Source organism: Macrosteles quadrilineatus, unplaced genomic scaffold, assembly GCF_028750875.1.
Source record: "Macrosteles quadrilineatus isolate MER2022 unplaced genomic scaffold, UCM_ALF_1.0 Scaffold_4__1_contigs__length_99947679, whole genome shotgun sequence".
Classification (NCBI taxonomy): domain Eukaryota; kingdom Metazoa; phylum Arthropoda; class Insecta; order Hemiptera; family Cicadellidae; genus Macrosteles; species Macrosteles quadrilineatus.
Window position 1 is genome coordinate 36328506 of NW_026542597.1, and position 17657 is coordinate 36346162.

The window sequence follows — 17657 nt, forward strand, 5'->3', positions numbered from 1 at the left end:
AAAGTTTTAAATATTTTACTAAAAAACACACTCGTCCCTATAGCAAACAAACTAAAATAGCTTTTTAAACATAATGTTATAAAATTGATTTAATTGAAAATCCAATCAGGAAAATGGGAAAATCGCTTATTCTGCAGGTTTGCTATGGGGGTATTGATTCTTACCAATTTTATGTTAAGCACCTTGAAAAATAACAGTATGTAATTCTGACCATAGCTGATAGCGATATAGCTATAGCTACCTATGTGAATGTAATTATCCTATTTTGTTTCAGAGAATCACAACATGAGTATCTTCTCTGCGTTCGGCAGAACAACTAGTTTAAGTAACATTATCAAAATATGGACCGCAGAAATTTGTTATCCCTAATATATTATCACAGTCTATATTACAGTTTTAGTCCTTGAAGAATAGTGATATTTATTGTATTAAAACAAGGTTGTAACTTGCAGTGGCGGTTCCAAGGGGGGGGGGCTATAGGGGCTAAAGCCCCCCCTTGGACCCTTGAAATATTAATTAAAATAACACACATTTCAAAATATAAATGCAACGTCAAGGTTTTAGATACAGTTATAGAGGTTGAAAATGGCTTTAAAACGTCACCAAACGGCTTCAAAAATAGCAAATTCTCCGGGGGAGGACCCCCAAAACCCCCCTCCTGTTTTGGGACAACCCTGTTAGCCCCCCCTTGACATGGTCCTAGAAACTGCCACTGGTAACTTGCGGTGTTGTTGGTTGTTGCTGGTTGGTTGGGGTTGTCTTCGGTGGGAATGGGAGCAGAGGAGCCCAGATGTGCTGTGTGGAGGGGATAGAGCTCCTTTCAATCCTCCCTGCGCCGACCCATGATACTAATTTGTTCGACCTCATCCAACAGGGACATATAGGAATATGGACCTAGGTCCTAGGTTCATAAATAAGCCAATAATGTCAATGAGTCGTGTATTTCAGATGTACAAATCAGTCATCATAGTTTTAGAACCATGATCGATTCACGTCCAAAGCTGCGTCACTGGTCCAATCCTGTGGACAACTGACTTTGTGATGATCGAATCGGAGAATCGAAGCTGTGTCTTTACAAGGACTCAACCGATAACCAATGAATATTTTAAAACATGATCCTTTTTTGGTTTTGAAGACAAGTATAAATTCGTTATCTCTTATAAGGAAGGTATCTAATAAATGTTTATTTGGTATTGGCTCCGGAAGGCGGTTGATGTACATCCCTTCAACTTCATCTGGACAAGAGTCTAGAAATAACTTTTCTAAGATTAAGCCCTCATAAGTTATATATCCAATTGCAATGGGGGTTGATTGGATGGATCCATCTGTTGTTTTTTCTTTCTTGAAGTATTTTTGGCACTTGAGCTTGAGGTTTGAGTTAGCTTTTAAAGTCTTTAAGGAAGGTTCGCCAACAGGGTCAGCATCTGTGACCAAATCCATGATTTCGTACTCTCCCGTTGGTAGCATTTCTTCTTCTATAAAATACATTAAATTTATTAGGAACAATAAATACATTCTTAATCAGAATCAAACGGTAATTAAATTTACTACAAGTAAATAACACTTGAAATATATTTATGCTCATACTATTGACTAAAGAGACAGTAAATACATATAAAAGGTGGTGAGTTCTGATCGATTTCCATTGGACACTCCAATCATGATCAGACCCAACAGTCGAATGGCAAGAATCTCGATAGCCTCATACTTATATCCAATTGGCTATCAGAAGTCATGGACAAGAAGTCTCTAAAAGTACAACCGGAGTCAACATTTACTTATTAACAAATTAGCTTAATTCCATTTTTCATTTTTTCCTATAAAATAGTATGATAAGTATATACAATTCTTTCGAAGCATTCATCACATAATCTTCTCTTATCGTAGTGAGTACTACGACTATCCGCAGTACTATCATGATAATTAGGCCAATTTGTTGTAATTACAAGAGAAAAATATGGTTTGGATTCCACTATAATCTGTAGGTCCCTCAGTTGCCATTGGCTGTATGGGCTATTGATTAACAGCTGTCTAAGGAACTTCTAAGCATTAGTCCTTATTCACTAACAAGACTACGATCGCACCAAGAAAAAAGAAAACAGGGATACCAACATAATCTGGTTTTGTCGTAATACAATGTTTCACAAGTACTTAATATTTGGATTGCATTAAACAAATCAACCTGTTTAATAACAAAATAACTCATTTATATGCTTTCTACAGTTATTTTATATCTAGTTTGGCTAGAAGTGCTATAATGTTTTTGGTAAATACTTACTCGCACAATTAATATTTGCATCCCCCTGAAAAATATGAAAAACTTGAATGTTAATGTTTGGTACGAGGAATTTAACCAAATATAAATATTGTTAAAAATAGAATTTCTTGACTCATTTCCTTTTACATTCGCTTTACTTAGTGATATCACAGAGAAGTACGGGACAGAGAAAACACCCTTACAGGACGACCGTGCGCTTTCAGATCTAGTATGCTGTGTTGGAAATATACTTGTGACAAACAAGTAAAAGAGCCCGAAAGGAGAGCACTGTGCAGAAATTCCTATCTCATAGGGCACGGGGTCATCCTACACCAAGTGTGTTGTAGTACATGATAGCATGGGACGGGATTGGACTTTGCCCTAGACACCAGCACTAGTGCTAGACACCACTTAAGTGTACAATTGCATGTTCCCTAGTTGTCCATAGTGTACCATAGTTGTCTGTGGTCATATGACGTAAACTGAAAAAACAAAAATATATACATTGAATAACACTTGTAATAATATCGTGTATTGCCTTCCGGATTACTTCACTAATTGTATACATGAGGTTAAGTTACCTTGATTCTGTCCAAGTAATCCTTTAAGTCGTCATTAGTGCGACCGGTTTTGATGTCTATGATGGCATCATTGTCAAGCTAGACGTAAAATCGCTCCTCCTAGGAGGTCGGAGGTCGTCATGAGTCTTGAAAATACGTAACACATAACACGTACACAAACAAAAAACGATAAAATGCATGGCCACACAACTAATTTACAACCTTGTACCCGCCGCCCAAAAAGGTGGGCCAGACAGAGCGGACTGCGCGCGGTGACGTCACTGCAGTCCCGGCCGCGGCTGCCTCGCCGCTAGATGCATGCTAAACGCACAAACCTACTTTTTCAGACACGATTTAAGCTGGTTTGGAGGAGGTATTTCCCGTTATGAAACAAATATCTTTGTGTACTAACTAATGATTTTTATGATTTTTAGCTACCATGAATTGTGAACAGTTTGACAATAGTAAATAACCAATTAGGCCTGTATGTTGCATAGAAAGCTATGAAATGCGGGCGTCTACCGATTCAGTTGGAATAATAATTACACTTTAGAATAATTTTAGATTAAGATATAAAACTCCCCTTTTTCAGGTTAATTAATAAAATATATGTTTTAGCACTAATTAAAAAAGTTGCCTGTTTAAAAGTAACTTCAACTGCTTTGTGGTGTTAGTTAGAAATTAAACGCCTTCTTTTTCATTTTTAATTTCTTCTTTTTCTATTTAATGATAAACTTATTTGGGTTTGTTGATACAAAAAAACGACAACCAATTATATAATATTTTACATGAGAATCATAAATGTTGCTTACCAATCAAAATCAACTACGATACTGCATTACTATTTTACAGGAATTAAATAGACCACAAAAATCTGTTTGGATAAATGGCATTGACCAAAGAATACGCTCAGAGAATACTAATGATTTTCCCCGAGGATAGCTTGTTTCACAGGTACTTTTAAAGAAAAAATATCAATACCGTATGTATATACATATATTTCATTTTAGACTTTATTATTTTCGTGTTAAAAGGATTTTCTCTTTTATGTAAGTGCACGTTGTTCGGTGTTTTTATACGAGTTTACTTTCTGAAAACTTTACTTTACTTTCTGAGATAAAAAATGCTAGGTATGCGTTTTCCTCTAGCTATAGTTACCTATTTTAAGACTAAAACTCAATCCGACATAAGAGTCATATTTTATTCGAAAAAAATTTTGTCTTTATTAAAAGGTGCAAAAGAAACGATTTTTGGATTTCAAACATTTTTATATTTATTTTGAAGATGTTTAAAGAAATTAATTTCATGATTATTGGGTTTGGGGAATCTTTAACATTCGTGAGCCCTGAATCAAACTTGTGTTTTCTGAACACAGTATTATCGCAGTGATGCGGAGGAATGCTCGACAAAACGAAAATTCAGAAAACTTTACCGGGGAAACAAAAAAGTTGTGCAAGCTGTGTTGTAATAATAAAACATCGCAATGTAGGCTAAATAAAAATTGAGAGTTTGGAAAAGGAATTGTAATTTTTAAAATTGAAAATTAAATATTTAAAATGCTTTGATATGAATAAATGACCCTGTGAAGAAAGTAAAGACATTAAGTCATACGCCATAAAGTAAATTGTTTACCTCTAGACCGTCTTGAGCTATTTGCTCAAAGAAGAATAGTAGAGTCTAGACTCTAGAGTCTAATGATATTGAAGTTTTTAAACAGGCAAAAACAAATGAACGGCAACAAAAAATCAAAAACAATCAACTAAGAAACGTCATCGTCAGTAAATTTAAGAGTAAGTAAAAGATTTCAATAACTCTAATAACTCAATGTGTTTATATTATATCTGATTACATGTCCAATAGTGAGAGATACACTTGGTAAATAAAGTGTTTTTATTTCAAATGCGTTTTCTTTCCATTCATAAAAATATTAAATATAAATCTCAATTCCTAATTAAACTAATCTAATAATGATTGTACATTACCAAAAGCTACTTTTATTTGGCATATCTGTATAGTGAAAAATGTTTGTTTGATTTAATTAATAATTTGAAAAATCTTAAGGGTATCTAATTTAGTTACCAATAAATATATTCATGGACAACTGTAGTTCAGAAGGCTATCCTAAAAATATATAGATCATAAAATTAGTTGCTATTTACCGGATCAGAGTAGATCCTTAGAGACATAACAACAATTGCAGAAATGGACATAAATTTAATCAACAATTGCTCTAATATTTGAGTAGTAATATAATAAGGAATAACATATTAATATATTGAAAACCAAGCAAAACCAATTTTAACAATTACGTAGTACAAACTGGCGTGAACAACGCAAAATAACATCTAAAAGTGTTGTGTACGGGCTGTGAGTAGCGGCTCGAGGACTGCAGTGACGTCACTGCCTCGGTCCGATGGGCGAGGGGGGGAGAGGGGCGCGCTCTGTCTGGCCCACCTCTTTTACTCCATGCATCTTGCCCGCCGCCGTGTTGTTAATTAGTTGTGTGGCCATGCGTTTTATAGTTTTTTGTTTGTGTTCGTGTTATATGTGTTACGTGTTTTTCAAGACTCATGACGACCTCCTAGGAGCAATTTTACGTCCAGCTTGACAATGATGCCATCATAGACATCAAAACCGGTCGAACTAATGACGACTTAAAGGATTACTTGGACAGAATCAAGGTAACTTAACCTCATGTATACTATGTAATAATATTTACACTTATACTTTTAAACTTACAGTCACAATTTTATCTCCGCAATCCTGCCGTTCTGGGCGGTGTCTCTCCAATTTGGCATAGTAATTTTCAAAAGTGGTGAGCATGTAAAACCTAGAGATGCACACGGCATCCCACCCCTCACCAAACGTGTACACCAAAGTGAATAATAACTCTTCTTTATCCTTAAACTCAAGCGGATTCTGACGAAGACTTATACGATCCTTCACATTATTGCATACATTTTTACTGAATCTCATCTTCACTCTATCTACCAAGTATCCTTCTGGGGCGTATATATACACCGTAGCTTCGTCGTTATCTTGTATGCATTTAACAACCAAATTTTTGTCTCCGAATGATATTGTGTCCTGCATCAAACGATCTTTCATATTATCCTCTGGTTTGATTGCCGTGTAGTGTTGCATTAAACCATCAAAGCGTTCAATTTGTTTAGGACAGAACATAACTGAAATAAATCATGTGGCTTTATTAATAATTGTTACTAATGGTATTATTTAACTGTGCTATTTCTGATATTGTTAAGGCAAAACCAGAGAAACCTGGGTCACATAGTTAAATAGACTTTATAGTCTGCAATTTTTTTCAAAACAAATTTAGATTCTTTAAAATTGGTCTAAAATATTAAATGTCGTTTTGACCACCTCTTGGTACGCGTTTTAAAGTCATGATTCATTCAATGAATCGTTCAATGTGAGTAGGAAAGGAAATATTGTATTATTATAGAAACAATTTTCGAAGAAAGGATAGGTTTTAAAGGTGTCTTTGACCCATACACTCACACATCATGAAAAGGACAAACAAGCCTATAATAAGCTGTAAGAAGGATACGTCTGTCTGATACACTCATCTCCATTCATACTTGGTTTAAAATACCTACTTTGTACGGTTTCCATTTCGTTGGAAAGTATTAAAGTATCAGGAGAGACAACAAAGAAAGAAATTACTAACTAAATCGGTTGTCAATTTTGTCGATGTGTCCAGAAAACTTCAAATTTCTGTCAATGACAACTTCTTTAAATGTCACACTCGAACTAGAAGACTAAACAATATTGATGTCATGGATAGGTAAATTAGTATTGGATGCATTGGACCAATTCTGCCATTTGCAGAAGTTTAAATTTAAAATGTTCTGAGGATTTTTAAGTTGCTTTGAACTCTATCTCTCTCTCTCTCTCTCTCTCTCACACACACACACACACACACACACACACACACACACTCACACTCACACATTATACAGACTGTCCCAAAAGTCCCGGACCGGTTTAATATTTTCTAAACGACAACAGATAAATCAATAAGATTTGGTACATCAACATCACACCTAAAAATATACTTTTTTATGGAAATATAAATTTTCTGTCACATCATGGGGACGTCCCGCAAGGAGTCAGAAGGAAATCTTAAATAGAAGCATAGGTTGACATGTACATCAAATTAAAGGTCTTTAATAGCAGAATATAATGCTGCAAATTTGAAATCAAATGGACAACCAAGTCAAGAATGACAGTGGTTCAAAGATTCTTTTAATTTGCATTTGGGGGCACAGCCCTAGGAATCGGAAAAACATTTTTAACGTAAGCATAGGTCGATATGCACATCAAATTAAAGGTCTTCACTAGTAGATTACAATGCCGTAAACTCAAGCTCAAAAGAACGCCTGAGTAAAAAATGGCAGTCGTTCAAAGATTCAAAATGGCAGGTTCAAGAAATCTTTGAACGGCCACCATTTTGTAACGGGTGATCCTTTCGAGGCGCGGTTTCCGGCATTGAACTCTGCTAGCTAAGCCCTTTAAACTGATGTGCATATTGACCTATGCTCCTATTTAAGATTTCCTTCTGACTCCTCGTGGGACGTCCCCATGATATGACAGAAAATTGATAGTTCCTTAAAAAAGTAGATTTTTAAGTGTGGTGTTGATGTGCAAAATCTTATTGATTTATCTGCTGTCGTTTAGAAAATATTAAACCGGTCCGGGACTTTTGGGACAGTCTGTATATTCTACGTGTTGTTACCTAAGTTTTGAAATGACTATCTAAATAACAGAGTATGATTTAATGAATATTGGTTTTACCGTGGCCATTGACACTCGATCCAAACCCAAATGCTAAGCTCTGATGAATCTGCAACAATATAGTCACATTTATCAAACAATCAATTTGTGGAAATCCTGAGCAGCTGTGTAACCGAGACGTGTAAAAACATGATACACACATTTATCATAATAATATAATAGGAACATATGATATGATCGATGAAAAACAATCATTTTGCTGTGTTACAAATTTAACCATAGACTAAACAATACCAGTAGTCTTCTCATCACATTGTAAATTTTGAAGCTCGTTTTTGTGTCAAGTTCATGTTCGATGACACTGATCTCTGATAATATTGTGTGACAATATGATCACTGTCGACAAAATATATGTATCATTTTAGGGTTAATTTTTATGATTTGTGCTTTACTGTTTGGTTACACTTATACACCAACCCCGTACGAAGGACCGGTGGGGCACACGGAAGATTTCTCAGGTACCGTTTGACGTCACTAACTGCTGACGTCACTAACTGCTGCGTCTGAAGAAACAGACAATTTTATAATTTTTCTATTATTAAATTAAACTGTCATAACCTAACCAAACTAACCAAACGTGCCGATAATGGAAAAATCGAATAAAGGTTTACTAATCTAAAAAATAGTTTTGTTCATAAAATGAAATTATAAATGCCTAAAATTGAATTTTATAATTTTTTAATTATAAAATTTAACTGTCATAACCTAACCAAACTAACCAAACTTGCTGATATGAAAAAAATGTTGTCAAAAAGTCAATGCTACCAGCGGGATTCGAACCCGGTACAATAGGATTATCAGCCCTACACGCTAACCACTACACCACCGAGGCCGATGGCTCATACCGTAACGTTGCGGTATTGGTGTTCCCTCAAAGTGACATCAGCAGTTGGTGACGTCAAACGGCACCTGAGAAATCTTCCGTGTGCCGTTTCGTACGAAGGACGGGTAATCTGCTAGTAAACAATAAAAACACATGAAAATATTTTTTTTAATTACAAACTTATTAGAAATTATGAAAAGGACAATTAATACAAGTAGATTCAGATAAGATCTTACCAGAAATGGTCCAAAAACCATGGAAAACCACAGTATTAAATCCATGGCAAAGAAAAATTGGTTGAACCATTCACAACTATATGTAGTTGGATCTCTGTACGTAGTTTTGCTGGTAATAATTTGCCATTAATTGCAAGCCAGGTGTGTACTTATCTGACTAAATATAATTTGCGCCGTTTAAAGTCATAACTCATGGCGTAATACACGCTCAATAGCTATATTCATAAAATTTAACATTAACATTTTTTCAATACTAGTAAAATAATATATTGCTTTTGACATCAATGGAAATTTAATCCAATAATATATCATAGGTTTTCTGCGAAACAGTAACTATATACCATCTAATAAAACAATAGTAGTAATTACTTTCATTTTTGTTCATAATAAATATGGCAAAAATAAAAATAAATAGTAGATTTTCAGTGTCGGCATTGGAGTTATTTACACATTTACAATGTCAATTTCAGGCTTAAACGGCCAGTATAATTAAGTCAAAAATGTAGAATAACTTTTTTTCGATTTCGGATTAGTTTAGGCATAATCCGCCATTTTGTATTTTTTTTACAATTTATAACTCAAAAGCCCTTGGAGATATTTTTATGAAACTTGGTATAGACTTAAGTCTACAGCTATAAACATTTTCCGAAAATATCTTTGATCAGGCTCATCAAATTTCAAAATGGCGGCCATTACTGAGAACGGTGAACTGTGAACGGTGAACGATGAACTGTGAATGGCGAAGGATGAATGGTGAACGATGAACTGTGAACGGTGAACGATGAACTGTGAACGGCGAAGGATGAACGGTGAACGATGAACTGTGAACGGCGAAGGATGAACGGTGAACGATGAACTGTGAACGGCGAAGGATGAACGGTGAACGATGAACTGTGAACGTTAAACGATGAACTGTGAACGGCGAAGGATGAACGGTAAACGATGAACTGTGAACGGCGAAGGATGAACGGTGAACGATGAACTGTGAACGGCGAAGGATGAACGGTGAACGATGAACTGTGAACGGTAAACGATGAACGGTGAACGATGAACTGTGAACGGCAAAGGATGAACGGCGAACGGCGAAGGATGAACGGTGAAGGATGAACTGTGAACGGCGAAGGATGAACGGTGAACGATGAACTGTTAACGGCGAAGGATGAACGGTGAATGATGAACTGTGAACGGCGAAGGTTGAACGGTGAAGGATGAACTGTGAACGGCGAAGGATGAACGGTGAACGATGAACTGTGAACGGTGAAGGATGAACGGTGAACGATGAACTGTGAACGGCGAAGGATGAACGGCCAAATAATAGGCCGAAATCGCTCATTTTTTTAGTTTTTCGCTTATAATTTAAAAACTATGCATCCCACAAAAAAAGAGTTTACATACTTTTCTAATGAACATTGCATTCCGCGTCAAATGACGTTAAAATTAGTTTAGTCGTTCTGATACAACAGGTCGTCAAAGTTCAGTAATTTTAACATTCTCCTTGTCATCCTATTACTGAAAATTACAGCGAGTTCCGCCAGATGGCAGTGTATGCTATAGTTTTCGGTTAAAATTTATGAAATTGACGATCTGTTGTAGCAGAACGACTGAACCTAGTTTAATGATTTTAACGTCATTCGATGCTGAATTTAATGTTCATTAGAAAAGTATGCAAACACTTTTTAGCGAATTTCCCATATAGGGAATAAGCTATTACCGTAGTACTCATGGTAAGACCTGGACACGGGGCCGATTTTTTTCCGTTTTGAGGTCCCTAGAGGCCAAAAACACCATCCGTTCAAATTCATATTTATATATTTATATATATATATATATATATATATATATGTGTGTGTGTGTGTGTCCGTTAGCACGATAACTCGAGCAAAAATGATCCGATTTTGATGAAATTTGGTACAAACGTGTAAACCTACGTTTATTCGAACGAGTTCGCGATCCAGCATGATCGGACCATGGGAACGGGGGTTTACGGGGGGTTTTATGGGGTAAAAATAGGTTTTTCCCATTTTGACCCAAAAAACATAAAATTTAGCAATTTCTTTTCAAACCATTTTGTAGAGCTTAAAAAAACAAATAATTTAGTATATTGAAGCGTTATTATGTGCCTAATGGTTACGGAGAAAATTCCAAAAAATTGTAAATTTAAAATTCCCATGTTATTCTTATGGAGAATAAGTAAACTGTTGTAGTTTGCTTGTTTATGAACATATTTTGATCAAATTTGGAAAATGTTTTTATTTCATACTAACTATTAACATTTTACAAAAAAACAGTTTTACCTTTCCTGATGCAGCAAACCAAAGTACTTGTTAAACTAATTCTTTTTAAATAGGGAATAAATGTTATATTTTTAAATAGACATTTCAGTGTAAATCCAATCAGTCAAATGGAAATTCGCTTAGTCTGCAGGTTTGCTGCGGCGGGGGTATTTTTATGTATCTTCACTTAACTTTTTGTATTATCTCTTTAACTATAAATTGTTTGTATAAAAAATTGAGTCAGTTTTGTTTTTAATATATGTAAATATTTCCTCAGTTTTGAATATACAGTATTTGTTTTTAGAATTTAAAAACCATAATTAACTTACAAATTCTGCAAAAACAACAAAATAAAAATAAACACTAAAAATGGAAAATTGTGATGAAAAATTCACATTGTAAAAATCTGGAAATATGTAAATGGCTAAACAAATCAAAGCAATTTTTGATAAAGTTTTATTCTTGGCTCTCTTCTTATTTTAACCCAAGGAATCACTACGTAAATTATGTCCCGACCTTTTGTGAACACCTGTATATAAATATTGAGATGATGTGTTAAAAAATCGTTTTTAGTATTTTTTTTTGTAATACTGATAAAAAGTAATAACTTTGTATTGTATTTTTTAATAACTGGCCTTATTCTTTGACAAGTATTATTCAACGAAACTGTATCAATAGTATGTTTACAAAATAAAGTCTCCATTTTTGTTTAACCTAATCTAACCCAATTCTATCCTTACTTTTATGTAAAGCCAGTAAAATACAAATACCATCGTGGTACCATCGAGATATCTTTTTATTTATTTAGGTTATTTCTATACCTCTCAGTCCAGGTTATACACTAATTTCACACAATTATTCCCAGTTGTCTGTCCCTGTTATCTGTAGAAATATGTCACGTGCAGTAGTTACCATAAAACAGTTTAGTTAGGATCATAAAGTCCGGCTGTAGGACATATTGTGTGGTGTTCGCCACTTTAGTTCGCTTTACTTTTATATGCAGTATTCAGGTTTATGGGCAATAACAAGTGGAAACATTCCTAAGTCTAAGTGGTGTAAGGAATTTCAAAATTGCAAGAAATATTCTCGCACTTATCCAGTTCAATGATCGTTATGAAAGGTGATTTGCTTTGTTTTTAGTATGTTCGTCAGTGCTACTGCAAAACAACATAAAATGATTCTAAAAATGAGGTAAGGCCCTCTTAAATCCAAGGTGTGTCGAGGTTCACATTACATTTTAAGCAGGATCGAATCTATGAATATTAAAACACTAAAATTCCAGATGCAATCAGGTTTCCTGCTAGATGTTATTAGCCATAATCTTAGAGCAAAGCTAAATTGTAAGCTAAACTTTTAATTATTAAATATAAATCATTGATGTTTTTTGTTTTGTTTTTTGTATGTTAGTAAACGATTAAACCCTTCTTTGTACAACTCACAGATTAAATTCAAATCTAAATATTCAGTCATTAAAGTGAGAAAGAGTTTGGTGAGTAAGAAAGGTTTAATAATCGAGAAACGTGCTCTTTTGTAGGTCGCAGGTGGAACTAGAAGATCAATAAGGCATTCCTACGTTTTCAGTCATAAAGGAAAACTTTATAGAAGTAGGCCAACACTAACCATGGAATGTCCTTACTTCAAAACGTTTCGTAGGGAAATAAACAAATTCTGTATGGTTTTAGGGTATTTGTGAAAAATTATAAAGCTGGAGGCCTACAACAATATCCCGTTTCTTATTCCAATTCTTACCCAAGGCGTAATCTTAAGTAATCGATTGAAAAAAAATATCGTCCTGACAATACTTTTATAAAAGTAGATATAGTTTAACAAAACGAAAAAATTATAAGCTCAGCAAATATTAAAAATTGGATTTGATAGAAAATAGCTAACACTAAACCCAACACAGTTGTCAAAACGCTTATAACTGCGTTAACTTAGTAAACGTAAACATGAATTATTGTGTAAGCTAATCTATTAATTTACCACGTCCCCGGCGTCCGTGTGGTTTTTACGAGAGGTTTGTGAAATTAGTATATGTCTTTCTTAAGTTTTTAACTTTTCTACAGGTGTACATTGATATTTATTACCATGTCTATAATTGAATCTCCACGAGTATAGCATACCGTTTGTTAGTATCACATGATTTGGAAGTATTAAAACATTATTTTATCCTTACATCAGATAAACAGACTTTCTCACACGAGCTAAAAGTAAATGATTGAATGTTCAAAATAAGATTTTGGTCGAGTGTTAAACTCAAGTCCAAGTCTATATGACTGTGGCGACTAGCGCCACGTCTCGTAAAGCTCCTGCTCGCTAGGAGCATAACTTCTTGTCTGCTCCTTTGTCACACATTGCTGTTTCTCAAACTTATAAATTCCCGATACGTAGAACAATTTCTATACAATCTTACATTTAAAATACCTTATATCGTCTCTCAACTTAGCCAACATAAAAAATCTGGCACCGAGATAATAGTTTATTTGGCCTGTTGCGATTGTTAAACTAGATTGACTATCGATATGTCTGACACATTGGACTATCGATTGCTTTAAAGTAAAACATTAAGGAACAACATATACACAGAGGAAGCTTGCAAATAAGATTATGTAGTGTTGCTGACCTCAACTCACACTGGTTCATACGAAGCAAGCACTAAGAAATCTTTGTATTCGTTCAAAAAAGATTTGACTTCGGTGAAAGAACAAAAAATAAACTTGAAATATCAATACTCCTCGTGTTATAGGCGTAAGATTTTCTCAGGTGGCCTAAATCTTTGATATGTATGTACAATTAATTCATTGTGTTTAATCTATGTAGCTACTTACCAAGGGAAAAAATCTTCAGTGAGTAACTTCTTGTAAAGTGTGTAATGAATGAGATGTCAGGCCGTGATGCATCGTCTGCTCTACAAGGCGAACCTTTCTCAAACAATGTAAGGTGTAAATGAAAAAGTACTAAGTATTGGTATGGTTAGGAATTTGTGTACAAAAATATATTACTTAAAAACTAACCTACTAAAAAAAAATCATACAAAAAAATGTACCTAAACTATTTTAACTAACAAAGTACTTTACACATTTCTGAAACTAACTAAAACTCTTATCACTCTTCTTTGGAGTTTACGGTTTATATTTATTTTTTATATGATACGATTCTTACTTTACTATTCATCTTATGTTGAAAAACAACTCAGGATGTCCATTGATAGGTCGTGATTTTTACTGGTGATCGAATTTTATTTCATTGAATTGTTTATCCACCTTTTACATCGAAATTATAGCTATGAACAGGGAAAGTTGCCCAAAAACCTTCCACCAGTCAAATAGAATAGTATTCTTTTACTAATATCAGTAAAGATACAAATCAAACTTAGATACAGAGTATTAATATTCAATCTAATTACTTAACACAGTCATTAATGAGTGAAGAAACATACTGCAAAGAACCCCTGCTTATTAAAATGTCAAACGCTGGTTTCAAAGTTTAACAATTTAAACAAATTTATTGAGTACTATATATGGCGTTTCAAGTTTTAAGATGGCTTCTCTTAATTTTAGTTAGAATAATGGAAATGTTTCAACTCTTTGAAGTAAACATCATCAGTCGAGGTTCACGTTACATTTTTGTGGGATAACGAAGCACTATAAAAACACTTTAGACAGAGTTTTAGAGGTATTACATTATACTGTTAACAATAAACAAAGTTGAAGTAAATAAAGACCACACTACGGTACATTGTATACTTTCTACTTGTAAAACAGTATTCTGGAATTAAAATAGAAATGTTATTAAAAATCTGTTTATAAAAAACAGTAAAGTTTACTAATAGTATTGATCTGTGGGTACAAATTAAAATGCAGGAGCAAATAAACTTAGTAGTCATCAAGTTTATCATTCTTATTAGAGGCAGTTCATTAATTCTTCTCTAGATTCTTTGTCGCAGTAGAATATTTCTTTAACACGAAGTATGTTAGATCCAGTAATGAGTTACTATGTTCACAGTAGAAATCTTGCAGTGTTAGCACCCTTTTTGTAATGAAAGTTCCGAGTCATCTTTGTTATAAAGTTTTTATATCAAGGAGAGATTGTCGACTTGGAAGTTCACAGTCTAAGTTAATTAGGTGACAGAATACTTTTGATTCTAAGAATAAATCTGAATAAAAGCATTAAAATTTCTAGCATGAATTACATTTTTCCTATTTAAATCCAATGTACTTTGTGATCAGAATATCCGACAATATATTGACTTTCTTTATTCTATACATTTAATATTAACTGTTTTGATAGAAATATACCTAACAAAATAAAAAATAGGTTTAACTGTATACTGCTTATAACTTATAGTGTTATAAAATATTTTGAATTTATATTTTTATATTTTACGTTAAATAAACTCTTTTGTCAGGAAAAAAAATCTCTAAAACATCTCAATCCCATACCCAAAACAACCATAAGAACGTAACTAAATGCTCTAAAGATATTTGTCATTTTCCTATGGAGTTAGCTAATAAATGTTTTGTAGTTCATAATAAAGTCTAACTTAGTTTAAACTATTTGTTATCAAACAAACACTCTCCTGTACATTGTATTTTACCTGTGTGTAAAATTGTAAAATGGTGAGAGGTTAACAACATCACAGGAATAATAAACTTAAATATCCTCTTCATATTTGCTTGAACGATATGATTGATTAAACTGCTTGAACAAAATATTCTACTGAAATATTAAAAATATATCATTTTAGAAACAATCTTACAGTTGGAACTGCTTCAAGACTCGTAAACAACACATCACACAGACACATTTCCTCATTCATGGAATCATGAATTTACCACCCCTTTCCAAATGGGAGCTTGGCTGTATTTCTTACAATCCGCCCCAAGTTTGTATTAATATTATGTTGGTTTTCTTTTTGTTCTAAAAACAACAAAATGATCGTGTTACTATGTGAGTTTAATACAGACACTTTGCACACTTATTGCACATTGTATTTTGTCTACAGGTCTACTTTGCACCCTTATTACACATTGTATTTTGTCTACAGGTTTACTTTGTACCCTTATTATACATTGTATTTTGTCTACAGGTCTACTTTGCACCCTTATTACACAATATTGCATTTTGTCTACAGGTCTACTTTCTATCCTTATCACACATTGTATTTTATCTACAGGTCTACTTTGCACACTTATCACTTGTATTTTGTCTACAGGTCTACTTTAAACATAATTCTTTCTATAGGTTTCACCAATGCTCAAGGCTACAGAATGTAGCAATTTATTATTTATTTATTTATAATTTATTTATTTGTTATCAATTTTTTGTTGATTCTTCAAAATGTCTTTAGGTTTAAAACAAGTTTATTAAAATACAGAACATCTAATATAAACTACTCTGTCATTTGAGAAGTTCGAACAGTTAAAAGTAAAACATTTTATAGTTTCCACAAACAATAAGAATTATCTAAAGAGGTGTTGCATTATAGTTGATATAAAAGATGTTCTTTATCTCTTTCACCTGGAGTAATAATGTTTCTCTAAAGCCATTGTAGTTTAAGAAGCAGATTTCATAAGTTTTCTTTACGACTTGGTCAAAACCAAGTCATACACATGACGTTAATTTACTATTGTAACTTCAACTATTTATTTTAATATTTTGAATTTAGTCCTTTTTCATCATAAAATTACACACTTAATACACCTAATGATAAAGCAGTGTGGTTTATTAAGAGCGTAATTAAAGTTTTTTCCAAGCAAAATCTCTAATTTAATCAATTATTTTTTTAAATAATTATTTTGAACAGTATTGTATACCCATTCAGTGATTATTGAGATGGGGAAAAAATGTTGGAAAAAATATCAAAAGCGTACTACACATGATAAACTACTTTGGATGCGAAATACTGTTTCTTTCCAATTAATAACACAACCTAAAGTAATCCTGGACCTGAGCATTTCTACAAATGCCACGATCATTCCTACCTCCCATCGCGACAATTCTTTGAAAGAACTGCAATTTTCATTGCAATACAGTTAGTTTTAGTTCCAGTTAATTTGATTAGAGTCCATGCATGCACCTTTGACTATTGTTAATAGTAGACATTACATTCGCATATTAAATATGTAGCCAATTTTAGAACAAATTAAATGTTGTTGAATTTGCAACCCAGATATTTCACTGTCGTCAATTCTCGATTTTTGCCGAACTTCTTGACCCAACAAACTGATATGACATTTTATTGTGAACTGTGCCATATTTGATGTTACGTCCAACAATCCATGTATAAAAACTTATGGAATGAAGTTTAGGCTATTTACCACAGTAGCGTTTGTCAAGAAATAATTTTTACAGTAAAAACTCAACAGTGTATTCGATGAGTGAATTCATTCTTCTATATTTTTTTCTAAATAGTAACAACTGGTTTATACCGATTAACAGATGTAATGTCTGGGTATCTAAAACCTAATGCCAACACCCTGTAACATAATTCATAATCTTTATTTTTATACTTAAAAAGACTGATCAATTATGTCAAAAGATTCCATCAATCGTGGTTTCAGTTAGATTTTTTGTATTAGATTATTTAAGAGAAGATTACTGATCGAGGGATAAATTGAAAGACAAAATTCCCAGAAACATTAAAGTCAACCATCAACCTGGTTTATCAGACTCCCCCAGAGCAGCAGGACT

The 17657-nt window shown here is 33.5% G+C and overlaps 2 protein-coding genes across 2 annotated transcripts; both read right to left on the bottom strand.

Annotated features, from left to right (window-relative positions):
* Nucleotides 1-924: 924 nt before the first annotated feature.
* Nucleotides 925-8817, bottom strand: LOC128992237 (uncharacterized). Its single transcript, XM_054415712.1, has 5 exons — nucleotides 8692-8817; nucleotides 7633-7681; nucleotides 5557-6002; nucleotides 2279-2303; nucleotides 925-1475 (listed from the first exon to the last, which is right to left on the bottom strand). Exons 1-5 carry the CDS (start codon nucleotides 8734-8736, stop codon nucleotides 973-975), a joined length of 1068 nt encoding a protein of 355 aa, XP_054271687.1. The 5' UTR covers nucleotides 8737-8817; the 3' UTR covers nucleotides 925-972.
* Nucleotides 8818-9361: 544 nt separating this feature from the next.
* On the bottom strand, nucleotides 9362-10024 carry LOC128992849 (putative proline-rich protein 21). Its single transcript, XM_054416593.1, has one exon. It carries the CDS (start codon nucleotides 10022-10024, stop codon nucleotides 9362-9364), a length of 663 nt encoding a protein of 220 aa, XP_054272568.1.
* Nucleotides 10025-17657: the final 7633 nt, after the last annotated feature.